The sequence below is a fragment of the Dunckerocampus dactyliophorus genome, chromosome 4 (genome assembly GCF_027744805.1).
Source record: "Dunckerocampus dactyliophorus isolate RoL2022-P2 chromosome 4, RoL_Ddac_1.1, whole genome shotgun sequence".
Classification (NCBI taxonomy): Eukaryota; Metazoa; Chordata; class Actinopteri; order Syngnathiformes; family Syngnathidae; genus Dunckerocampus; species Dunckerocampus dactyliophorus.
In genome coordinates, this window is record NC_072822.1 from 19411524 (window position 1) to 19437999 (window position 26476).

At 41.3% G+C, this 26476-nt stretch overlaps 3 protein-coding genes across 3 annotated transcripts; 1 reads left to right on the top strand and 2 right to left on the bottom strand.

Annotated features, from left to right (window-relative positions):
- The first annotated feature begins 275 nt into the window (after positions 1–275).
- LOC129180095 (histone-lysine N-methyltransferase SETD1B-A-like) lies at positions 276–9617 on the top strand. The gene is made up of 18 exons (XM_054774166.1): positions 276–433; positions 612–764; positions 851–955; positions 1041–1311; positions 1412–1524; positions 1628–2590; positions 2694–3335; positions 3448–3546; positions 3624–3684; positions 3758–3951; positions 5297–5408; positions 5490–5867; positions 5950–6897; positions 7048–7211; positions 7958–8077; positions 8384–8503; positions 8696–8833; positions 8929–9617. Exons 2-18 carry the CDS (start codon positions 627–629, stop codon positions 9100–9102), a joined length of 4740 nt encoding a protein of 1579 aa, XP_054630141.1. The 5' UTR covers positions 276–433; positions 612–626; the 3' UTR covers positions 9103–9617.
- On the bottom strand, positions 9188–14356 carry hpdb (4-hydroxyphenylpyruvate dioxygenase b). The gene is made up of 15 exons (XM_054774167.1): positions 13790–14356; positions 13295–13360; positions 13149–13175; positions 12951–13013; positions 12455–12559; positions 12214–12256; positions 11839–11921; positions 11677–11766; positions 11495–11598; positions 11329–11406; positions 10767–10929; positions 10625–10696; positions 10429–10551; positions 10232–10348; positions 9188–10103 (listed from the first exon to the last, which is right to left on the bottom strand). The coding sequence occupies exons 2-15, from the start codon at positions 13295–13297 to the stop codon at positions 10008–10010; spliced, it is 1167 nt and encodes a 388-aa protein (XP_054630142.1). The 5' UTR covers positions 13298–13360; positions 13790–14356; the 3' UTR covers positions 9188–10007.
- A 10160-nt stretch (positions 14357–24516) lies between these two features.
- aplnra (apelin receptor a) lies at positions 24517–26247 on the bottom strand. The gene has a single exon (XM_054773613.1). The coding sequence runs from the start codon at positions 26109–26111 to the stop codon at positions 25026–25028; it is 1086 nt and encodes a 361-aa protein (XP_054629588.1). The 5' UTR covers positions 26112–26247; the 3' UTR covers positions 24517–25025.
- Positions 26248–26476: the final 229 nt, after the last annotated feature.

A 26476-nucleotide genomic window follows, 5' to 3' on the forward strand; every position in this document is an offset into this window, starting at 1 on the left:
AGTTATTACCCGTCTCAGTATGATGCAGTGCAAATTCTACACTGCGAACTACAATCTGACAATATACTGGTTGTTATTAGATAATTATATTCTCAACTTGTAAATAATTGTGTGTTTTCGATCTTATATTTTTATCTTGAATGCTGCTAAATCTGAAGAGATGCTGAAATGATATTCATTGCTCTTGTAATAGTGACAATAAAGTTATCTTCAATTCTTTTTCAAGTGTGTCTATTATAGTGGCCTATAGTGTGCCTTTGACTTTAGAGGACCTTTTAGCACCTCCAAGTTAGTGTACTCCTCCGCCTACATGACAGATGTACAGTACTCTTGGCGGATGGATCTGTAACAACCTGGGCAACGGAAAAGCTACCGAAAAATTTTACGACCGAAAAAGAATGCTGGTCCATCAAGGGATAAAATGCCTGTTTAGGTAAGCCTGTTAATATACTCTATTTGGAAGGTGTCGTTTTTATGTATCAAGTGGTAATCTTGTGAAAAATCCCAGTATCAGCGCATCACCTGTTGGGGCGTGTATCGCTAGAACTAGCTACCCGCTAATTATCCTCATCCAAATAACAGCTCGTGTTATGTATTTATAATATTTGCAGGTTTTCACGAACGTAATGGAAAGCGAAAAACAAGTTTTGGAGAGAGACTCGCCACATCAGCCCTGGAGAAGCTGCAAGTTGATGATTGATCCTGCTCTGACAAAAGGACTGTACAAAGTGTACCGCTACGATGGGCACTACTTTAATATACCCGTGAGCGCTATACAACATTAATTTTTATTCATAATAGTTCACTTGTTCGCCACAAACAAACATATAACGGACGTTTTGCACTTCAGGTTGACGACATAGGCTTGTTTCCAGTGGAGTCAGTGAAGGATCCACGCATCTGCCGCCTGTGGAGCAAATGCATCCAGACTGACCTGGTAGTTCCTAGATTTAAGGTAGTTTTATGACAGCATAATTAGTCATAATAAACATCTTACACGTGATAGTAACACGTGGTGTTGTTCACATGTGTCCTTTTAGATAGATGAGTGCTATGTTGGCCCTATTCCTCCCAAAGAAGTGACATTTTCCAGATTGAATGACAATGTAAGCAAGGACTTCCTGACTAATATGTGTATGAAATATGGCAACACTGAAGAAGTGGAGATTTTCTACAACCCAAAGAACAAGAAGCATTTAGGCATCGCTAAAGTTGTTTTTGACACTGTGAGTGCTGCAAAGGACTCTGTTCTTCACCTCAATCAAACGTCAGTGATGGGCAACATCATTCATGTGGAAATTGATCCGAAAGGTAATGTAAGAAGTGGTTTGTATGTTTTATGTCAGAAAGAATAAATGCTACTACTGTATGTTTGTGATGTGATGGTGATCCACTGTTTATCACTACATAGGTGAAAACAGGCTGCGCTACCTCCAGCTCCTCTATAGTGACCTCTACACTCTGCGGACCCTACCAGTGGGCAGCAGTGAGCAAAGTCTCCAAAACTTAATCGACAATTTACTGGTAATCTGCAGATTACATCCCAAGATTTTATGTTATTTATCTACATTATCTTTAAGGATAACATTGCGGATTTTTAAAAATCTTATTTACCCATTTCTTACAGTGTAATGCAGCCACACAGGGACAAGGGAGCCCAAACAGCATCACCACCCCGCTCTCTCTCGACACAGCTTATTCCAGTATTTGTCAGGATACGCCTTGTAGCTTTGGGCTGACGCCCTATTCACAGGGAACCCCGCATACTCCCTGCTTGTCTGCTACTCCCCTCTCCCAGGACTCATGTTATTCCAGTCTTCAGGGCACTCCAATCCTACAGGGCGAACCCCCGACTTACAGTATTCACAAATCATTCAGAAGAGAGCTTTGCTGTCGTAAATTGTCAAGGTTTCGGGAGGGATTTGGTGATGTCTCTGAGGTAAAGTTTATTTTGAAGCACCGCCAACCCCAACCTTCCTTGCCGCTGTTTACCCAAAGCAGCAGGCAGGGGCTTCCACAATGGACTGACAATAGAAATACATCTGGTCGCAGTGACAAAAAACATTCCGTTCAACTTCTATCCCCTGGTGCAGAGTCCAGGAATGTGTTTGGCACTACCTCAAAAGCTTCACATATAAACTCTTTGAGCATCTTGAGCGTTGATTTAGCCAACAAGCAGACAGAAGCGATCATCCCACCTGACACACAAACCAGCAGAGCAGAGTTGCCTCAGTCACTTGAGACCTGTATCCCAAGAAACCCCCAACCAGAGGCAGAGACTTTGGACTCCCGCATTCAAAGTTTGTTGACAAACAGCCAAAGTTCAGACAGTTTCCTTGGGAATACCTTGAAGGCTGATGTGTACGCTGAAGACAGCCCAACTTCACCCTGTTCATCCCCATACTTTTCTTTGGAAGATGTCAGTCCAACACCGTTTCCTGAAGATGATGAAACTTCCCAAGCTGTTTTCTTTCTTACTTCCCAAAATTATACAGAGTCTCCCTCTGCATTAGATATCACCGAGTCTGAAGGAATGGAGGGTATAAACAGTAAGACACATGCAGGAAGGCATCAGGCATCATGTTCCAAGGTAATACTTCTCTTTATATCGCACGAGCAAAAGTAGGGGTTATATTTAGTCAGTGTATTCTCTTGCTTAAGTTGTCAGTTCACACAAATCTTGTCTCTTTCAGGAGCTTCACTTATCAAATGAAGACAAAGGACCTTCCGAATTTTTGACAGCAACTCTTCCTCAGGCTCCCTGTAACACTCACCAGTCCAAACCTCCATCTGCCATTGAATCTGACAGATTCTGTCCACCATGTCCGCCTGTACCTTTCCCCATTCCTTCTTTTCCTCCTGCCCCACCTCGCCTCCCAAATGGAATAATTCCCATTCCACCTCCAGGCTGGATCCTGCCTCCAGGCCATCACAACAACATCTGCATACGCCCAGCCTCAATTCTACCACCTCCTAATTTCCTGGTACCCCCAGCTCCTTTGGTGTCACCCTCTGTGCACACATACCCCTTATCCCTCCAACCTCCAAGTGACTTGGACAAGGGCAATTCACCAAGGCTTAGAAGTGTCTCCTTACGGCCTTGTGCACCACCCTGGATTGCTCCACCTTTCCCTTGTTTCAATCCTTCAATGCCCCCACCAGACTACCCACATATGAGGGAAAACCCTCATAAAGCAACAGTTGAAAAAGTTTTAGATGTGCTCATGGATGAACTGAAGTCCATCATCAAGAAGGACATCACTCGTAGAATGATTGAGGGCGTTGCATTTAAGGTGTTTGAATACTGGTGGGACAATCAAGAGAAGAAAGCAAAGGTAACTGTTTCATCCTTATTTTCCCTTTCATCGTCAGTGGTGTCTTTTGCCACTTTGGTTAGGGATACACCTCTTGCTTGACTCACTATTATGAATTTTTGTTCTACCAAAGATACGAATTTTGCCTTTGGTGGATAAGAAAAAACAACTTAGAAATCCTTTGAATGACATTACTGGTGAGCGCAAAAAACCTCCACTCCCCTCATTCAAGGTAAGCAACATAAGATTTGTATTGGAACTGAAAACCGAAAAACACAAGAACTGATCATTAAATGTTTTGCAATGCAGGTAAAGAAGAAAAGAGAAGTCAATCCTGAAATATCAGAAGCAATAGAAAGTGAACATTCTGGTAAGTTCAGTTAATTCAACTACCATGTTTAGTACCTTTCTTGATATGTTGTTTGTGTTCCATGTGTTTTTAGGTAGGACTGAAGGGGACATTATGGTGAAACCAACATGTGAGAAACGTAAACACAGACATGCAAGACCTCTTGAGCTTGATAGTGATGATGATGATGGAGATAGAGACCATGAAGCACATCAAGAGGAGGAAAGGCAAAGTATAGAAGACAAAGACGAACCAACTGGGCCCATAGTTGATAATATCCACAATATGGTAAATATAAGAGTTGCATGAAAAGTAACTATAAATTAATTGATTACTGTACTTGGTTATTGTTTTTTGTTTACAAAAGCAAGTGTATGCAAAGGAGCAAAGCTATATGAATACAATGTTATAGTTTGTGGAAAACCCAAGGTGCTATAAATAGTAACAGCTTCCACTCTTTCTGCAAGACTTTATTTACAAGATTTTGGAGTGTGTCTGGGGGAATTTTGGTCAACTTCATTTAACAGTGTTAATTTTGACTTGCAGGTTTTAATTTAGTTTGAGTCATAGTCTTTTGACTAAAATGTAATATCGTATCAACTGAAATATAAAGTATAAAGGTTAAGGCATCTTTAACATTTCCTTGAAACTACCTTTATTTACACAACCTGCAAAGCATGTCAATAATACAATGTATCATTAAAATTTGACCTGCTGTCAATTACTGTATCAATAAGTCATTAATTTTGCACTGACCTTAATGTGTTATTGTTATGAATATATTACTTTACCTGAAATTAAGAAACATTGAAATAGTTTTTCATATGTTAAAGCAGTTAAACTGACTGTAATACCTAATGTGACCAGGAGTTGTACTCATAACCTTAGTGATGTTAATAAGTCAGTCTCGACAAAGAAGAGACACTTCCTTCCGGTCGTGGTGTGTTCATAGACGCATGTAAATGAACAACAGACCTACCATCTAAAAGACAAAATTAGTTACGTATAATTGGATTTCATGTCTGTCAACATTTTCATCTCATTTTTAGTTGTCGAAAAAAACGTCCATTAATTTTGTCGTAGTTTTTGTAATGTACGTTCGTTGACGAAAACTATAACAAAATGATTTGTCAATGAAAGTAACATTGATTTAGAAGAACGTTTGTGAGGTCAGAGGTCACTGAATTTGGACCCAAGAGAGAGCCTGCTGGTTCACAGTCCTTGATCTGCTTCTGGGCTTGAAATCAGTGTTCTCAAAGTCTTCCACACCAAACTCATCCAGCATGTTTTTATAGACTTTGCTTAGTGTAGCTGTGCACAGTAATGCTGGAACAGAAAAGGGCCTTCCTTAAAAGTATCTCACAGTGTAGGAAGAGAGGAGATTGTCCAGAAGAGAATAATTAAGATTACGGGTGAACTCATGTGTGTCGAGTTCAAAACGTGATTGATTAATCAAAGGATGAAGAAATGTGTCCCAAGAGTTTTGTCCATGTAGTGTGTAAAAGGGAACGATTGCATACATTCAGAAGAGCAGTTACAAAACAAAACAGCAAGGGTATTGTTTGCTTTGTACAAATGTTCATCTGAACAAATGCTAACAGAGGTTATTGACGATAATGTTTCTGTACATCAGTTTGACAGAAAAGATCTTGCCAACAATAAAGAAGAGAAAGAGAAACTGGAAAAACACAAGCAGGGGGAAGACTTGTCTCAGGCTTCTTCTGAAGTGCTGTACTGTAGCAGTGGTATGTTTAATGCATGCTGATGGCTCACAAATGAATGCCTTGCGATCAGTAAGTTGACCTATTTTTGTTGTGTCTTTGTAGAGACATACTCAGAGTGCAGCTCTTCAGAGGAAAGTGACTGCTTGTCCAACTTAGACTCCTCAGACTCTTGTACCTCAGAGAGCTATGAGGATTCACCGTACACTGAAGATGACGATATGGAAGACTATATAATGAACAGTGAAGTTGACAAATGTGTTGTACTATCATCAGATGAGGAGACCATGGAGCTTGAGCCCCCTGTAACTCCTTCAGCCCCCCTCACTCCTGGCACTCAGCTGGAACTGATCCTAGAGGAGTGGTCAGATAATAGCGAGGAAGCAGAGGTGAACCATTGCATGCACCAACAAGATGTAATAATGGGGCTGCATACCACTGGATCTCACGAGTTAGAGCCCCAGTCACCTATTGGCCTTCCAGGTAATTTGTCTGCAGATTGAAGTAATTAATGATATCAACATGCATTTGTATGATGTGCTGTTGTCAATCATTTTTGCATTAGTTGATCTTGAACTTGATGCAGAGATGGAGGGCCATGAATGGGCCTTGGGGTCTCCAGAGAACATCATGAGACCTCTCACTCCCACTGGCAGCATGATTGACAGTGACCCTGACCTTGGGATCAGAAGTAAACCAACATCTCCAGCCGCTGAGGAAGTCGAACGACCACAAACACCAGGCAAGGGCACAGGAGTTCACTTGGGAAATGAAGACTCAGCAGATGACCTCTTGCTAACCAACAGCGAGTTCCATCTGTCGTCATCGATGACAGCAGCCTTGTTATTCCAGGAAACACCCAAAACCCCAGGTAGAGAAGACACAAGTCCATGGCGGTGTAATAATAAGGTTGGGGGCCCAGGCACAGCAGAATGCGAGGAACTTGCACCAGAGAATACCAGTCCAACATACCCACAGTTTAGAAACCCATTGTCTAATTCATCAATTAGCAATCCATTTTTATCGGCACCAAAGACTCCAGGGAGAGATATTTTTGTGCCACGAAGAGCTGCAGTACACAGGCAAACGACTCAAATAGTGAATACCTCACAACCCCTTTTAGATGACAAATTTCTTGGAACATCATCTTCATGTAGCCTCTCTGACTCTTCATCTGATGGCAGTGGAGTGCGAACCTCGTTAGGTGTGAGAGCGATACCCCTCCAAGGATTGGAGAACATGCCGGGTCTTCTCAATGAGGGAAATTGGAGAGACACAAAAGTGAGGCGTAAACTGTGGAACAAACGAAAAAGGGGTTGGAGGAAGCGCCGCTTCTCTTGCAATCGGTCTCCTAGGTGGAATTCAGTGCATCAGCAGAGCAGGATACTTCAGAGTGTATGGAAGGACGGTCTGGATGAAGAGGATGCGAGGCTGCTGCAGTGCACTTATGAAAGGCTACAAGAGGAGGATGATGGTTGCAGCTGGCTAAGTGACACCCTCTGGATTCCCCATCCACATATCCTTTTATTCTTCAAAGTTCTTGTGAGCATGAAGTAATTATTTCGTAATTTTCCTTTTGTATGTTGTCTCTAGTTTACACATACAAGATTTTAGTAGATTTGTCATAGTTCAATTTTTGTGTTTGGCACACTTAACTGCTACTCACTGACTAAAGTTAGAGAGAAGAATGAAGGACTCCAATTATGGCAGCATAACCACAAAACAGGTTCAGCCCGCAGTGAAGGCTTTTACAAAATCCACTGGAGGGATAAACTTGAATACCTCAACAAAGCCAGAAGCACTGAGCTTCCTTCTGCAATCTCTCAGGTATTAAAGGTGCTATGTGCCTTGGTTAGGTACTGCATCGGGCTCTAACTTTCAAATGTGTATATTCCGCTCCGACATTGTAAGTCACTCCCCACATAACACACAGACGCGTCTTAGTTATGTTTGTTATCAGCGATTTGGCAAACTTTAGCTGCTTATGTTCACAATCATTGAATGTATAGCCTATCATAACCACACAAGAACTCCAAATCAAATTGTCCGTCGCTTCTCTGAGATTGGTTTTGTATATGTGCACGCTCTACAGGCATGTATGTTTATACGAGACAGTCATCCAATTTACATGGTTAACAAATTACAAATAAATAAAAAATCTGAAATACGATGAAAATGCCCCCCAAAACAAAAATCCTATATATGTGAATAAATAATGATAGCAATAAATTACAATACAACAATCAATATCAAACACTTTAAGTAACCACACAGATTGTGCACAATACACTCTATATAAGCTAAATTTACACGATGCAGTAACTGTATACAAGAGCTATTTAAAAGTGACCTATTTACAATTAAATGCATGAACTATGTACAAAAATTAATACCAATTGAGCATTGCTTTTCATTTGAATCAATGTGAACTTTTACATTTTAAGAGTTCCTAGTAATAACTAACTTCCGTTTTTGGCGCCCTCTGGAGGCCACGGCTTGCTTAGCAGCTGCCTATGTTGCCTTGTGGGCCAGCCGCTCTGACTGTAGTAACATAAGTGTGTGTCGTGTCCCAGCAAGGTCTTTCGACACAGCCCACCTTACTTCGTGCTGGATCGGACTTCAGGTCGGAACAGCGTCGTCTGCTGTCATCGTTCGGCTGTGACAGTGACCTGGTCAAGTTTAACCAGCTCAAGGTTAGTGAGCGGATGGTGACACACACAAACAATTTGGATGAAGCATGATCCTGATCCTAACAGGAAGCAGTGAAACAAGATACATCTTTTGTGCAGTCAAAGATTATCCCAAATGGTATAACAGGCTTCACTACCTGTGACATCACTGGCTATTTATTTGTTGTAATTATGTAGTTAATAATATATAAATGAATGTGATGTGTTAATTGGTAAAAGAGGATTTAACAGATGCAGTGAGTTGGGAATCACAATGTAGGTTTTGCATATTGACCTCCTTATGGTAGTGTTTATATTTTTATCTTTCAGTTCAGAAAGAAGAGGATTCGCTTCGGTCAAAGTCACATCCACAATTGGGGTCTCTTTGCCATGGAGCATATAGCAGCTGATGAAATGGTGATTGAATATGTAGGCCAAATTATCAGACAGGTGAGACACAATAAATGTACAAACCCCAACTACAAATAGCCATGTTGCATTTAATAACACAGACTGGTTATTAGTTATGAACGTGTCCCGTTGCTGTTTATCTGTCACTCCTGAGTGTACTGAGGACCTTCCATGATTTTGATTTTAACAACACTGTCAGGAAATTAATTTGTGTGTTGTCTTTCTCCTCAGAACATCGCTGACATGAGAGAGCACAGATATGAAGAGCAGGGTATTGGAAGCAGCTATTTGTTTCGGGTCGATCAAGACACCATCATTGACGCCACTAAATGTGGGAATTTAGCCAGATTCATCAACCACAGCTGTAATGTGAGTACGACTTGCTACTGCTGTGTTTGTGAAGTTCCATTAGATTTTAAATATTGTGTAACTTCATTCCAAAATTATGTATATTTGTCCTACAGCCCAATTGCTATGCAAAGATCATCACCGTAGAGTCTCAGAAGAAGATAGTGATTTACTCGCGTCAGCCGATTGGCATCAACGAAGAAATTACGTACGACTACAAGTTTCCCATTGAGGACACAAAGATTCCTTGTCTGTGTGGAGTTGAAAGCTGTCGGGGCTCTTTGAACTAATCACAGCCAGAGTGTCCTGCTTGTATCTTAGAGAGGAGCACACGTTGCCTGAGGTACTGTACAAAATAAACACAGCCACTGAAGATGTACTTTTTAAGTAATATTTAGACAAGTGCAGGCGCTCACTGGACTTAAAAAAAAAAGATGAGAGCTACACCAATCAGGATCTAATAGACTATTCTGACCAGCACTTACAGTATAAGCTATTGTGTAATACGTGTTGATGAGTACTCCTGACTTTTGTAAATTATTTAATTATGTAAAAGCTGTCTTTTTGGTCATACATTATAAAGGCATGTTTGGCTGTAAACCACAGTATGTACTGTATGTATGTAGCTTCATAACTGAATGATGTGTTGGCCTTATTGTCAAAATGATAACACACCGTTTTCAGTTGTGTTTTCCTTGAGTCTAGACTCAGTGATATTTTTCAGTTGTTTCAGGTTTTAAATTGTTTTAACCACAGAGATGTAAAAGAAACACAACACTGTATTAGAAGAAAACATGAGATCAAAAAGTACCAGAATCAGTTGTTCATTCATTTACTTTACAGTTTGTCCTCATTGGAGTCACGGGTGAGCTGGACTCTGTCTCAGCTGACTTTGGGTGAGAGGTGGGCTACACCGTGGACTGGTAGCGAGTCAATCACAGGGCACATATAGACAACCATTCACACTCACATTCACACCTATGGAGTATTTCGAGTCTCTAGTTGGGCAATGTGGGAGGAAGCCAGAGTACATAGAGAAACCCACACAAGCACAGGGAGAACATGGAAACACTGATTTTTAGGTTTCCATGCTAACCACTTAGCCACCGCGCGACCATACTTGTATAATATGCTCAAAAAGTAAAGCACTTTTAACTACTAACATATTGTTTGTTGATGGATCACATGCTCTTGGTCACACATTGGGTGTCAGTATGGTCAGATTTCCTCTGGCTTGTTGGTCTGCTTCAATGGCTTCAAAAAGAGACTTGAAGTTTCCTGCACCGAAACCCTGTAGGTCAAAGATAATGTATCTTAGCTGTGAGTAAATGGAAGGTTTGCCATTTCAATATGTACTACTAATAAGGAATAAGTAATACTGAGTTACAATACTGCCCATATAGCCAAAATTGTGCTAACCTCGTGATTATGTCTCTGAATGACTTCCAAGAAGACAGTGGGGCGGTCCTGAACTGGCTTGGTGAAGATCTGAAGTAAGTAGCCATTGTCATCATAGTCCACCAGGATCTTCAGCTCCTGGATCGATAATGTAACACTTCCTTCTGGTCAGATTGTTGGCTAACATGTAAGGAGTTTCCCCAAATGTTTTGTCCTACCTGCAGGACATCCAGGTCCTCTGCAATTTTCACCTTGGAGTGTTTTAACTTCTCCCTCAGTTGGTCGTAGTAGGTGTCTGGCACAGACATAAACTCTGTTCCACGCTCTTTTAGGTTGATAATCTGCAAAAATTTCATTCAAATAATTTTTTTCCCCAGTTTTCTAGGGAATGAAATTCAGTTTTTATGAACTCACTGCTGTGATAATATCTGACGTGTTCATGGCAATGTGCTGCACTCCTGGACCTCCATAGTACTCTACATACTCCTGTAAGTTACAAGAACATGCAATAATGAATTCATTTTGGTTCTATATCGACCACTTTCATAAATCAGACCTGGATTTGAGACTTTCTCTTGCCCATGGCAGGCTCGTTAATGGGCATCTTTACAGTCTCTTCATAGTTGGCCACCACAATGGAACGAAGAGCACTGAACTCTGTCTGCAGCTGTTTGTCATCTACTGACCAAAAGCGGTGAAAGAGGAGGTTCTTCTGGTACCTTTTGGGTGTTAAAGGGGGTAAAAGAGGTCAGCCCAAACACATTATGAATGTATTTTTGGTTCTGTCTTCAAACTGTCCAGAGTTCCACCGTGGCTGCTACTTGAATGACACATGAGTCATTTTGACTGCCCTCATGAACTTTTAATGCCTCAGAACCTGCATCCCTCTGCGGCACCACCTCCTTACTGGATCAGCCAATCATCAGCTTCATTTAGAGAACTGCCTTTCTTTACAGGCTAAACATGGTCCAGATGTGGAGAGCCACCGGAGGCCCATAAAAGAAATTCCAAGTCACGCTGATCTCTAAAACAAGTTCTAGCCATTGTAGATCTGAAAGTATAATTCTACAACCACAAGTTAGCCTCTAAAAACACCTTTATTTAAAGTCATCACTTACCATTCCACCACTGTAACCATTTCATCATCTGGTTGGTTTCCTACAACGTGATCAATGAAGTTCAGTTTTCCCTCAGGTCTGTAGTGAAAACGAAGACAAGCAAGCATTTCACACATCTGATCATATTATGTGTCCATCACCACTGCAATAACATACTCATACTGACAATTTGGCTAAGGAGGGGTCCTTAAATTGAGGCGGTTGGAAGCCAGGCAGAAAGAGACCACTGTATCCTGTCCTTTCCACAAATGTGTGTGTGGTGTCGCCATACTGTTGCAGAACAAGCAAATGTATCATGTTGGGCAAGAGTTTTTAAACATTTAACCTAATGAATGACTGTTCTCTTACTGTTTGCAGCACAGCAAGTCTGACTTTCCCGTGCTTGTCCTCCAGATTGTAGGGCTCTTTGACAATTACTGCTCCTTGCTCTTTGGCTTTCTGCAAAATATCAGTGAGGTGAGTATTCAGTAAATTAGTCATAAATGCCCTTGCAAAAGAATGTTGCGTTACCTGCACTAAGAAGTCACAATTCTCCACTGCAAATGCAATATCCTTCACTCCATCCCCATGCTTGACTAAATGAGCCCCCATTTCTGACACATTGTGAAAAGGGCACAGTTAAAACTATGTCCATCGTTAACGTAGCTTGCTCAACAGTTACTAAGTTTATTTGTCATTGTGAAATGTAACTTCTTTGTTTTGCAAAAAATAGCTTGTCGTGGCAGCATCTCATTACAGTACGATTAAAAGATGCATAAAAACGTCAGACATTAATTAAAACCAAATCAGTTGACTCGTGTTAACATGGATACAATATACATATATAATTATGACGAGTCTTCATAATTGTGTATTTGTGATCCCATACAAAGCCAGTTGTTGTACCTTTGTTTCCAGGATTCAAGGCAGATGAGAACACAAATATGATCTGTGGACACAAAGTACACTTATGATTATTATTATTTTTTTTTTTTTATTTAATCCCTTTACTTGTGTTCACAATTTAAAAAAAACAGTGGACAGCATAAATTCAACTAACGGGTGTACTTTTGTGGAGACGAATTGAATGAAATTAATTCTATTTTCATTATTTTCCAGGAGTGATGGCGTGCTTCCAAGTCTCTACCTTTCCTTGTTTGACTGCATGGGACACCACGTCTCGATTGCCTGTCTCCAAGCCCTGGTAAGCCAATGGCTCAAATCCTAGCTTGTTGCAGTAATATGATGCTGCCTGTTGAAAGAAAGAAGATTTGTGCTTAACATTGTCTTTTACAAGAAAAAATTGCAAATACAGTAGCTGATTTTCAACGGACATATTGCGCCATCTTCCGGTGGTAGGTGAGATTGATAATGATGACGGAAATTCTATGCTGCTGGGTCCCCCCCACCACCCCTTGAGAGAGCCAATAGTGATGCTGTATACCTATTTAGCTGTGTGAAAAGTGGGTCCCAAAAATAGTTAAAACACAGAGATTGGTGAAACAAAACTTTTTCAATATGTAACATTACCATCACAATTGACATATGAATGGGCAAATGAATGCACAAAGAACAAAACAAGTATGCCTAAGAAAGATTCCCCACTACACTGAGCCAATAAAAACGGACCCAATATGACATACCTGTTTTGCATTCCCAACCCAGAATGTCAAGTGATCAAAGCAGAGGAACTGTCCCAGCTCATGCTAGACACAATGAAACATAATGGTAACTCTAAGTGCAAGTCCTTTAAATATATAATTAAATAGATAAACTCCACACTGGTTCATAAATGTTATATAAAGAACATTAAGAATAAAATGCACAATGCATTTCCTTACCTTCTCGCCTTTGTCAGTGTATGTTGTCTGCAAACAAAAAGAAAATCAAAATTCCAGTCTATTAATGAAATAGCAAAATAAAGCAACTGTGTGACCAGTTGTGGGTAAATACAATGAATAATCCAAAATAATCTCAAATCACTCACCATGTTTTTCCAGGTTGTCAGGATGAACTTGTGAATTTAAGTTAGCTGACTTGAACCTTTTTAAACCTATGCCCAGAAAGTGAGGAGGAGATTGAGAGGAGGAGGAGTGGAGATGAGGAAGAGTGCTGATGTTAAGTGGTACACTCTATGTTACACAATGATGACAATGGAAATCATGTCAACACACACTAGTTACCCATTGGACTGATGAGAAACTGAGAATCGTCTTATTAAGAGTCGACAAAAGTCCACATGCAAGTAAGAGCTCATCCAAAACAAATTTTGCTGATTGCTTCACCACCACATTGTGTCAGTCTGACACTGATAAATATAATAATAAAATAATAATAACAAGGTAAAAATCGAATGAGCCAAGTATATTATGTGTGTGGAAGGTTTGCATAAAAAAGTCTGTAGACACACACAGGTTTAGAATTACTGCTAAGCTTTTCTAGAAGTCCATATGGTAGTGTTTAGCGGGGAGAGGAGGCTCACCCTTTCAGGACTCTCATTGGCTCTCTGTCAGCTCACTCCTCCGTACAAAGCATATAGTGCTCATATAGTGCTCATATAGTGCTCATTGTAACATTCTGTCAACGTGCAGTTACGTCCAAACGTTCCAAACACAGAGATGATCTAAAACCAAAAACACACAAACAACATAAAACACATGCAACAGGAAAATGTCGAAAATGAGAAGGAAAACATTGCTTGACAAGTAGATTGGTGGTCTCTATGGTGGAAGCTTAGAAAACCTATCCATGATAGTAAGAATAGGCCTTAGAACAGGACTGTCCAGTAATGAAGTCTAGGGATATATGTGACTAGGGAGGAGGCTGATTAGAGGTCTTGCTCCGGATCCAGGCAGAGTAGGCAGCACCGAACGCCTTGGTGTCCTTTGATAAGGTGGGCCACTAGGACCTTTGTTTCAGGAGGAATAAGGTGCAACCTGTGCTGGGATGGCAGGAATGGTGGGCCTCACACCAGCACTCTGGTGCAAAGATGAGGAGAACAACAAACAGCCAGTGAAGAGGACAGCATCAGGAAATGGCAGGCTCTTGGCTCCGCCTTCCACACACCTCTCCACCTCCCACTGTATAGAGAACCAACAATAACGGAGGGCGAGTGTAGAAGTTCCTTGTACTGTGAGTCTCTGGCAGGTAGAACATCCTAATCAGAGCTTTGGGTTTGCCATTGCAGGACTCCGGTGTATGTAAAGTTGAAATTAAAATGGCCAAGAAACAAGATCAGCTGTGGCAGTTGATCCTTTCAGCAAAGCAGATCTAGGAGAGGTTGTTGTGGAAACATCGAAAGGCTGAATGTATCCCTCCAGCCAAGAGCCAGAATGACAGCCAGTATAGTTCCCGATTTCCAATGCTGCAATTAGTTTCAGCAGCGAGACAGGCAACGAGAGAAGAACGCGTAGGGGTGAGCTGGATTGCTGGGAGAGCATTTTCATACCACAGTATTCGACTTCAATGTGAATTTAGTTAGAAGCATGTTTTGGAGTAATACAAAATACATGGGGAGTAATTTGTTCAAGAAATTATTTTTTGTGCAAAATAACTACAAAATAATAAAAAAAAACTGTTCAGGGCCAGGATCAAACCCACAACATCCGTTTTGAAAGGTAAAAGCTGCACTACGAGGGACTGATTGACAGGTGAGGGCTGCTAGCAGTATGCTGTTAATCATTGTGGCTACGTCTCTTTTTTTGCCTTTGCTGCCTTGGGCAGACTTGGTGCGGACAGCGATGCACAGAGTTTACACGTTTGCTGAGAATGCAAGCCTGCATGCAAAATGGGGCTCCATGAATTGTGGGGCCCTATGCACTGTATCTGTTCTGCGTGAGAAGAAAAAAAACAGTAAAAATGTAAATAGCAAAGCCAGGTTTTCCCATCCTTGAAGTCAAACAGTAATTATTAAAAATCCGAATAAATCCTTCTGAATTATGCAAAGCATCCATCAAGAACTGAGAAGGGAGGAAGACACTAAACCCAAGGCAGACTTAATACAATATGTACTTACTTGTGTTCATTTAAAACAAACCCATGATTGAACCAATATTTCTGTTGATTCCAAACACAAACCATACAGAAACCACCACTGAACTGCCTTAGCGTTCTCTTACCAAAGTCCCTCGGGATCTTTGTTTTTCCCGTTGTTACCAGGAGGCCATCTGTTGTCATGGGACGCAACACTTCACAACTGTACATTCAGGTGAAGCAACATTACATTATGGAAGGAATCATTACACAATGATACATGGAACGTGTTTTAGCTTTTATAATTCTAATTAAACTGACACTTAATGTCTATTTAATTCATCTTAATACATATTGCATTACACTAGACTGTAGTGACAAATCCCTGAGTGTTCAGCCTCCCTAGGGAATAATAACAGTTCGACTCCTCCCAAGCCAACAGTAGTCATATCATAGTAGAACAACTGGTAAACGCCTAACATCCTTAAAAGAGACATGAGTGAACCATCAGCTGAGATGTATCCACAGATACAGATAAATAATGAAGAGCAGCAAGAAGCAGGAAGGGCGCCGGAGCGGAGCAACACATTAATTCCGGATATGGAAAATGTGGATGAATGCGATACTGCAGACAAGGAGATGCAGGCAAAAGTGCAGTCTGTTTTCCAGCAGGTACGCTGCCAGATCCGATCACAAGTGGGCGTGAGGACATCGAAAAGCAGCATACTAGAGCTGGTGAACCGACTCAAAGACAGACAGTCTTTGGAGGAGGTCATGAGTGACGACATGAAAGAAAAAGATGAGCGCAAGGATGAATCAGATCCCAAAGAGGATATGTTGTGTGCTATTTTTGAAAAGAAGCTTGAAGACACCAAAAAGTCTCTAAAAGATGAGCTTGAAGAGCAGATTTCACAGGCGCGTAAAGAGCTGCAAGCCTACACTGACAGTGCCCTGAAAGACTTGGAATGTAAGCTGCAGAGGGCCACGCTCAAAGAACAAGAGGGAAAAGGTCCCGACAAGAAACAGAAGCCTTCAGCAACGACTTTGTCCAGGAGAGGGCGGGCCCTGACCCGGACCATGACCACCATCATCCCCAAGACTTGTGTGTCTGTCATTGTTGGCCCCCGTGCCAAATCAGAGACTCTGACCTCTTCAAAAAGGGAAAACTCTCGAATTTTGCTGACAGGTCCGGTGGTCTCTTCAACAGGGAGCAGGTCTTACCAGAGTCGCAAGCCCCTCCCACCCACTTGCCCACCATTGCACCAGATTAGGAGCGTCAGGTCAAAACCTAAAGTATGCAACTGACGAGATAGCAGTCCATGCAATGGCGTTGAAATAACAACAAACAAACAACTGAAATAACTCTTTGATGCTGTGTTAGCATGTAAGTGTAACTATCTGCTTTGCCATCTGATATTAAGACATACTGTACATTATTATTTTGGAGTTAGTGATGTAGTGCATAAAAAATCAATAAAAATCTGATCTAAATTAAAATGTCTTCCATCTTTCGTAATGCAGTCGGTTTTATTAAACAAAATACAAATGTTTTTCATCGAGACAAAGAAAAGAACAATAATGAAACAATAATGAGCACTTTGTGGGAAACGTAAGTGGTAAGATAATATTATTTGGACATTCTGAAGACAGATCTATCTTTTGTAGCCTTCTAAGTTGTAAAAAAATGTAGAAACAATACCAAAAGTTGAAAATGGCGCCAGCTTTTACCAGAAAAGCAGACTGGGCCCAAGACATACTGCACCGCGGCATGTATAGACAAACAAGTATTCACACTCACAGTCACACCTGTGGTCATCGAGTGGGAATCAGTCCCATGCTGGCTGTATGAAAGTCAGCCATGTGAACCACTACACCAGTGTTTCCTAACGTTTAATGTACCACGACAAAGCGGTTGGGAAATTACCGCAGTACACTATAAATGACCCAACAGCGAAGATATCAAAACGAAAAATAGCGCACCTATGAAACGGGCTTTATTCCAGTCCAAGAGGGGGCCCCTGCAGATTACACCTTGTCACTGTTGAAAAAAATTGACACTTGCCAGACCTGCTAGCTGCAAATTGAATTTTAGGGTAATTTCTGGTGCATGTCCACAGATTTGACATTCACGCCAGTCCTTAGAAAGTGTGAGAACTATTACATTCATTTTACCTCCCTGTATGATCTGATTACCATTGACCTAAGACACACCAATATACAGTAATAGAGCCAGGCGACATGAGTCGTATCGTGTGACATAGAATAGAGATCTAAATAGAAATAGGGTACAGATCTTGACCCTTGATAGGCAATGAAAGGCCATGTCATGGGAAAACATCTATAAGTAGTTATTGTGAAGAAGTCTCTGTTTACTGACACACTTACAATATCTAACCTAAATAATAATCTGTAGCCTCCTTTGACCTTTTATTATTTATTATTGTTAACAAAGACGCTCATCTTTTTGTGTTTTGAGTGCTGGGGCACGCCTCTCAATCAGCTTTTTTTTGTAGTTCTCTTTGAATCATAATAATTATTAAGACATTTTGGCCCATTGTATGCTTTCGACTTTGTGGGACGTCTGTTCCAGCATGACTGTGCTTACTTGAGAGCCTTGACCTCAAACCCATCAAACACCTTCTTGCGTGACCTCTGGACAAAAATTCAAACAGACACTTCAAAATGTCTATCCCAGAATTCCATATTTTCTTTCATTTTCACAAAGACCTCTCAAAAAAACAATGTTGATGTATATCTCCTCTATTACCACCAGGTGGCAGCAGATTGTTGGCGTAAGTAGATCACATTCACCTTTTGACTTCATGTAGATGCACGGATGGACCTTGCTTTCTTTCTTCTCTTGTCGAATAAATAATACCACTGATTTCAACCTACAAAATTCTTAGATGTATATTTTCCTCACTATTCCCGAATATGCAAAGACCCTTAATATGATATTTGAAACAGACATACTACATTTACCTGCCAATGCATGAGTGGTCATAATACATCCATTAAAGCTCAGGATAGTTTATGCTGAAAAGTTAATCCAGCCTTATTAACCTCTGGTGATTTAACATGGAGACCTGAGCACTGAATGCACCACCCAGCAGCTGAACTGGCTTTAGGGCCAGCTATAGTGACAGAAGCTGCATTTAGGCCTGGAGCAAGCAAGGCCCACAATGGGCTGGATAGAGAAGTGCGTGAAGAGGATCTTTGTGTCCTAAGGGATGATGAGCCCAGAGAGCAACCGTATCCGGAAGAGACGCAAGGGCAGCACATTCAGGTCTGGCCAAGCCATTTCTGTCTTCGGAAGCAACATCTCTGGCCTAAATGATAACCAGCAGCTCTGCTCATTACCATGCAGCGCCTCTGTGGGCTCTCCTTCAAAGAGATGGCAGAACATTTAACCTAAAACAATCCAATTATAGCATTATGAATGCATTATATACTGCATGATATATGTGCAATCAGGGTCCAATAATACTAATCAAATAATATAGTTTGCAGGATGTTGCTTCTTGCATGTAGTAATAATTCTTGATTATGCATCCTCAAATTGGCTTGTCTACATTTGTTTATTTAAAAAGAATGAGTGCGATTACACACTTTACACTCTTTATGAAACAACTTGGCATTTTGTCACAAACTAGTCCTGCATCTCATGGTAGCTGCTTCTTCTACTCCCTGAAATGTGGTTTCTGTGCCTAATGTTGCGGTCGTTGTCACCTTTCTTACAGCTCAAATTCTTGTGATGATTCTTGTCTATAGACAATGAATCTTTTAGGAAAAAAAATCAAGAAAGATGCCATTTTTAGCCCATGTTGAGTTCTAAAGTGCTAACAAATGACCCCAGTGGGAAGGAGATACTCTAGAATGTATATTTAGTTACATTTGTCATCATAAATCATCTGACAATCCTAATGTAGAACCACTTATCACTCCAACGGGTGGAGTGATCCTTACCCTGAATGACAATGATAGGAGGGGACCACTTAGATTATTTGAAAAGCCTGATTTCCTGCCCACAAAAAGCTAAGTTACCATTAAAACTGATGCTAATGCTTCACGTTCCTCAGCTATTCTTGAGACCTAAACTCTTTTTATGGAAGTGTTGATTTCTGTGATTCTCAAGCAGATGTGGTAGCCTTGCGTTGCCATCGAATGGGAAAAAGGAAGGTGGTATGTATATTTGTGTGCTCGTGAGAAGGCTGTTTTTAAGGCATGATTAGACATGTACCGGACCCTATTACCTGAGTATACAGTATTGATAAGATTTGCAGCAATTTTGCTTTTGGTTTCAAAGATGTCAAGAATAGCAGTCACCGCTATTAATTGATACAATCAACAGGAAAGTGTGTGAAGATAAATGGTGATAAGTGGCTTCAAGGTCAACAGACAAGCTTTGCAAAAGGGTGCGAATTTGCACATGCAGCATAGTCCAACCATAGTTGGTCTCACTTTCCAATAACTGCATTTCAAATATGTATAGATTCTTTTCTCTCTCTGAAAATATGTCATTTAAAACACATTTAATTCACCATAAGGCGGTGGTACTTGTAAATATGTGTTAATACAGGTAAAATGTACAACATACTGTACATTTACCACCGTAAAACATGTTTATGTCCTTATGCTTCACTGATAATGTTTTTTCATGAAGCATTGAGATTTCACACTTTGTTCGGCGATCCCTGAACACACCATAGTTGTGTGCTGTGACCGGCTACACCGTGACTCCCTGTCATTCATTCGTGGTGATTACCTATTTTATATTTTAAAATGTGGATTAATAAGTGTGTGAGGTATATTTAGAGCTTAAACATGGATTGTGTCGTGAGTGAACAATGGCAATTGGAGAGAGAAGGGGACGGTTGTGGAGCTCAACAGTCACTCTGCTTTATTCCAATGCACAATGTAAGTATCAACTACATCAACTACTTGAGTAAAGACTACCATTCAACAAATGGTAGAGTTTAGGCAATAATGCAATAAGGCAATGATGCTTAAACATATACATAATAATTTGTAGACTGCCTGAGGAAAACTGGAAAAATGGCGGCCCTAGGATGAAGAGGTTCGGTTATGACGGATAGAAAATGTTATTTTGAGGGGTCTGCATCAGGATGGGAGCACTTGTTTTGGTGGATGAGATGCTCTATTGTCTAGACTGCCACTGGACCCCCTCTCCCAGACCCCCTGCTAAGACACTTTATGTTATTAACTGTACATTGTGAGTCTTAATCCCTTGGACAGTTACTCATCACAAGGTGTCAGTCCCTCGCTGAGCAGAAGCAGTCTCCTCTGACAAAACAACAGCTGATGACAAAATTATCTAAATGTACATTCTTTAAACTGGTCCAAACCCCAAATGGTAATGTTAATAGTTTAGTTTATTTTGAGCATGCATAACAAGGTTACATGGAATCTTTCATAATTCAGCATGTCCGAAAAGGAGTAGGCAGAAGCAGATCTTATTTTAATCTTACCCCTTCTCCATGTGACAGCAATGACTAATAATTTGTTCACTTCCTGTGTTCAATGTGTACCAGTTTAGCATTTTTTTAATAATAAAAGAAAAGGATAAAGACGTGTAATGGTAGAGTTAATAGAGTATAATGATAATGATAATATTATGTCACATTATAATATGGTGGATAAACTACAAAATGGATGATCCTTAATCAAGAAAGGGATTTCCCTCAATTGTGAGCTAAATGATGACAACAACTAAGCTTTAATGAAACTTAATTACACATTTAGTTACATATAAGCCCAAACTAAACTGGAGGAATGAGGTGCTAATTGTGTCTGCATGTGCGTGTGTTCTGGCAACAGGTGGACGAACGCTACAGAGAAAGTCGGGTTAGTGTTGACAGCCTGCGGAATGTATCAGATCTTAGTGTCCATGTGCATATTAACACACACACACACGCTCACAAAGGGTGCATTTGGTGCTGCTTGGGTGGGATAGAACAGCAGGGAGATCTGAGGAGAGGCAAACGGTTGTGTTTTGGTCGCACAGTTCACAAGGCCCATTTGGGCTGTGACAACGCACATGACGACAACAGGAGCAGGCACCTGCGTGCGTTTGTTTAGTCAAACTCTCACACACTGGCCTCCACATTCTCTGCTGCTGTCCAAAAACTATTAACAACTCATTAGCTGCACTGCTGACGCAAATGTACAGCCAAGAAGTGCTCATCACATTACTTTCATAACAGTAACTGTAACAGTAACTTAAAGACACCCCACAGGCTGACTCTTCTACTCCTGAAGAACTGCACAAAAAGCAGTTGCAAAACATGCACCCCTACTGTTGCCTGTGTTTTCATTTTTCTTAATGATACACCACAAGATGGCGCTATCATTAAACGCCAAAGTTTGACCGATTGACTTGAAATTTCTCACACGGCTCAATTTGTTCTACAAACCTTTAGGGACTGACAAGTACATGTGTGTAAAATACATGGTTGACAAATATGGTCACCATCAACCCAAAAGTCTTTGGGTGGGATTTAGCAACTCATTGTTTATAAGTCATTGACAATTTGTCTCAAAATTATAAAACTTATAAGGGTGCTACAATAATTTACAGTCATGAAAAATACTAGTACAATACTAGTAAGACACTACATACTGATTATTTCACTGCATCCATCCATCCATTTTCTATACCGATTGTCCTCACCAGCATCGTGGGGGTGTGCTGGGGCCTGTCCCAGCTGACGACTGAACAGTATATGTACTTGTATTGACAGCCATAGGACACCTTCATTGTCCATTCAAACATGCTCAGACATGCCTGAAAGTGTGTTTTGTTGCTATTAATAAAAGAGAATGTATCGTACGTATTGGATATTATGACGTGTGATTGTCGTGGAAACATCTTTAGGTCACATGGATGTAACTGCAGTACCACGTAGGCAGAAATGTATACAGTATGTATGCAATCAGTCTTTGGAAACTGAGCATATTCTCACATGATGTCATCAAGGAGATGTTCCTGCACATTTGAAACCAATGTTAATATGTAATGAATGATTGATCATAGATTTAGGAGCAGGGTGAAATATGTTATTCCTGAAATATTGATGTGAATAAATGGAATTCCTTCTTTGGCCCTACTCTGGCACGTTTCATGAAAAGTACTTAACTAGTTTCAATGTAATCTTGTTAAATAACAAAAAAACATTGAGGAAAACTCCCTGGCTTGAAGTAATACCTCCAAATTGAAATTGAACTAATCATCTTGAACAGATGAACTCCATCACAGAGTGTTGGGATTGTTCTCCCACACACGCTGAGACCACACACATGCATAGACAACATTTAAGTGTTTTCTGTAGCATACAACTGTTGTTTTTCTGAGCAGGGCCATTTCCCTTATACCCTGCTCCCCTCCCCTCCACCCCTTCCACAGTGCTTGGGTCAGCTGGTCTTCTGGGTGACTTAGCCCAAATTAAACTCACGAGGCTAACAGCATCAGACAAGTTGCGAGTCCAGCTTATCCCGCTAACAACAACATCAAGTTCATCCTGTCCTGCCTGCATGATTGGCTCCGCCCTCTCCCCCAAGGCCTCACACTTGATATGATATTGGCTGTGAAGTGTAAATATGAACCACATGAGGGCTTTCTCATGGTAATATTGTTTAAGGGTGCTGTAAAACCCTGTGTTTGGAGTTTGTTTGCCTTTAAACTTGTGATATGGCAGTGCGCTCATAAATCCCAAACCAAAAGGCCTTCAAGTGAGTGGACAATGTGAGATTTCAACATCCACCGCCGCCTTGACCAGGAAGTACAAATACGTAACATGTGAGCAATCATGCACCAAAGACCAGATGAATGATTGGACTTGACAGTTGCATGCACATGTTGCTGACTTCAGATGTGATGCAAGACACACAGGTGTGTAGCTGTTCCCCCCGAAGTTCTCCTTTGCTGAGTTCCTGCGTTCCCATGTGTGAATCCCCCACCCTCTCTCGTCAGCCTGCCCCGCCCTGCCCCTGCACCCCAACAACCGCTCTAACTGCTATCTCTTGTCACCACAGACAAATATTGACTTGTTCAGTGGCTCAGCTTCTGCCAGGATGAGTCCCACTTCCTCCCTTCCCAGTGTCTATAAACACTCATCTGTCTCAGCAACTTAATTAAAGCATTAATTAATTACCTGGTTTTCTACTGATTAAGTTTTTAATTTTATTTTTGTTTAATCTATTTTTCTCTTTGTTTAAAATAAAAACGTGTGGAAAAAAATGTTAGAATTTTTTTTTGGAGATACATTCTTTTTAATCGATATATTAAAAGTATTTAAATATATTGCCCCGTCTAAAATGTTTTAGATAAAAATCAAAATGTGGGCAAAATAGTTAATAAGAATGTATCTGCGGATGCATCCTTTTCAACTGATTCACCAAATATATTTGAATGTATTGTCCCATCTAAAATGTTTTATTTCTTTTACGTTTAATCCATTTTTTCTCTTTTTTAAAATAAAACAATGTGAATAAAAATCCATCCATCCAGTTTGATTTACTAAATGTTTTTGAATATACTGCCCCATCTAAAATGTTTTATTTCATTTTTGTTTTCATCCATTTCTTCAAAACATAAAAAAAAAAAATGTGGATACAAATTTTTAATTTAATGTTTTTGGAGATAACATCCTTTCCAATTGATTTACTAAATATATTGATTTATGTTTTTTTTTTTTTTATATATTTTTGTTGAATCCATTAAAAAAAATAAGTGTGGATAAAAATAGTTATAAAATGTTTTCTGATGGATATACTAAAGGTATTTGAGTATATTGCCCCATCCAAGTTAGAGCCCCTTGTGATGGAAGTCACAGGTGAGCACTGAATACACACGTTCAGGATGGCCCGTCCTTTGCATAATCTGGTTACAGTCTGGATACTGACTGTGAAACAATAGAGATTAGAGATCTATTAGTCTGAAGGTGTAAAGCAACTGCAAGGCATTCATAACAAAGCTTGAACCCTCTGGAGATGCTTACCATCCAAATAAGAGGATGGTGTCATGAAACTGATGTGAAACTCCATGTTTAATGAAACTTTGAATGACTACATTTTGTTCTGCAGTTTTCTGGGAAAGTGAGTAACACTCAATGAATGAGAGATGTTGGTTTCATAGAACACATCTTTAATACAGTAGTTAGTTACAGTGATGTCAAAAATAAAATATATACAAATTGATGCCCCCTTCAGTGCTGTGGACACCTTAAGAAGCACCCACCCCTTCCACTCCTGTTCCCCAACAACAACATTTGTCAACTGCCATCTGTCGCACTGCACCCCCCTCCGCCCCCTGCAAAAACTATATCATTAAGCTGCAACACCTTTGCTCCTCTTATTTCTTTTTCGTGACTTTTAATTCAGAACAAGTGCTTCTAAAACAAAACAGTAAGACTTCTGGAGAAATGCTGTGGTAAGAAAATACTGTACACCTTTTTAATTTCATCCAGTGTTATATTTTTTTCACCATTCAAACAGCTCATTACTACGTCCTCTTTCAAATGACAGTTTGAGAAAAGTAAGGACGAACGCAGCGAAGGAGCTCAGCCAGCTGGCTCCAGCCTTCCAAGTCCACGAGTGGGAGCAAGTCAAAGTTCATCTTCTCGTCTTACCAGCGTTGGGCAAGGGACACGTAAAGTTTGTATTTTTTTCCGACAAGTGTTCCAGTGGTTGGAGCTGGGTCGGTCCCTCAATGTGCTCGGCCTTCCTCTCTACACCTTGGTGGCCAGAGACTGAATCTCCGACTTCTGAGTCTGGGCACTCAGTGTGGATGACATGGAGCTCATGTGGCCGTGCATTGCCTTCTTCAGGTTGAGCAGGCACAGGCACTGTGAGCGAAAGCGCAGGTCGAAGAATGCATACAAGAACGGGTTGAGGCAGCTGTTGACGTAGGCCAAGCAGGTGGCGTACGGGTGAGCTAACAGCAGGAAGCGCAGGAAGCCGCAGGAGTTGGGTGCCATGTTCAGGTAGGAGAGGGCATCCATGCTCTTCAAGACGTGGAAGGGTGTCCAGCAGATGGCAAACACCACCACCAGTGTGGTGATGATCTTCAGCAGCCTTTTCTTCTTTTGGTCCTCCTTGCGCAGGTTGTTGAAATGGCGTGTGACGGTGCAGCCAATGAAGCAGTAGAAGATGGTCATGGCCAGGAAGGGAAGGAGAAAGCCCAGAGCCGAGGAAGACAGACTGAGTCCTGCGATCCAGAGGTACTCGTGCCTCTGGTTGATGGTCACCAGGCTGAAGTCCATAGCACAAGTGGTCCGGTTGCTGTTCTGGTCGTTCACTGTGGTGCGGAAGAGCAGCGTGGGCACAGCCAGCAGGCCGGACAGCAGCCATATTGCGCCCAGTGAGGCCAGCATGGTGCCCCTCGACCTCAGTCTGCTGCTGGACAGAGAGTGCACGATGGCCAGATAGCGGTCAAAGCTGAGGCAGGTGAGGCAGAAGACGCTGGCGTACATGTTGACTAACACCACGTAGCTGCTGATCTTGCACAGAGCCACGCCGAAGGGCCAGTGGTAGCCTAGAGCTGTGTACACGGCCCACAGAGGAAGGGTCACCACAAAGGTGAGGTCAGCCAGCGCCAGGTTTCCGATGTAGACGTCTGCCGCCCGACGTTTGGATTTGGACCTCCAGACGGTAAAGATGACCACGCCGTTCCCCGACAGGCCCAGGATGAAGATGAGCATGTAGAGGACAGGGATGAGGGAATATGAGGGTTCCCACTCTGAGAAGTCACACACTGTCTCATTGTAGTCATAGTACTCATAGTTATCGATGTATTCCGCAGTGGGGGTCTCCATGCTGCAAAAATCCCCTTGGAAAGTACAAGTCCTGCACAGGTCCTAAAGGCCTCTGAGATGAAGCAAACACAACAGGAGCTGGATGTCCTGCTGCCAGCAATCGGAGGAGAGGGACACTTGTGTGTGAGTGACTGTTGGCGGCTGGCTGCCTTTTTAAACCCAGCCCCCCACCCACCCCACACACACACCCCCATGCCCCCCCAAGATGACCCCCACACACACACACACACACCAACACTCCTCTCCTCCCCTCCCCCTTCTGCAGTAAAACATCTTACAGCCCTCCCTCGTTCTCTGAGGAATATGTTCTTCTTGTTCAGGCAGGTCAAACCAGATCTGGATTGTGTTTTTGCTCCCCAAACACT

Excerpts from the sequence above, each read along its gene's own strand:
- aplnra (XM_054773613.1), bottom strand. The coding sequence starts at position 26,111 with ATGGAGACCCCCACTGCGGAATACATCGATAACTATGAGTACTATGAC.
- LOC129180095 (XM_054774166.1), top strand. The coding sequence starts at position 627 with ATGGAAAGCGAAAAACAAGTTTTGGAGAGAGACTCGCCACATCAGCCC. Across the intron at positions 3,547-3,623 it reads CTCCACTCCCCTCATTCAAG|GTAAAGAAGAAAAGAGAAGT; the intron begins GTAAGCAACATA and ends TTTGCAATGCAG. Across the intron at positions 3,685-3,757 it reads AATAGAAAGTGAACATTCTG|GTAGGACTGAAGGGGACATT; the intron begins GTAAGTTCAGTT and ends ATGTGTTTTTAG.
- hpdb (XM_054774167.1), bottom strand. Across the intron at positions 12,560-12,950 it reads GGGTTGGGAATGCAAAACAG|GCAGCATCATATTACTGCAA; the intron begins GTATGTCATATT and ends TTCTTTCAACAG. Across the intron at positions 11,767-11,838 it reads ATTGTGACTTCTTAGTGCAG|AAAGCCAAAGAGCAAGGAGC; the intron begins GTAACGCAACAT and ends GATATTTTGCAG.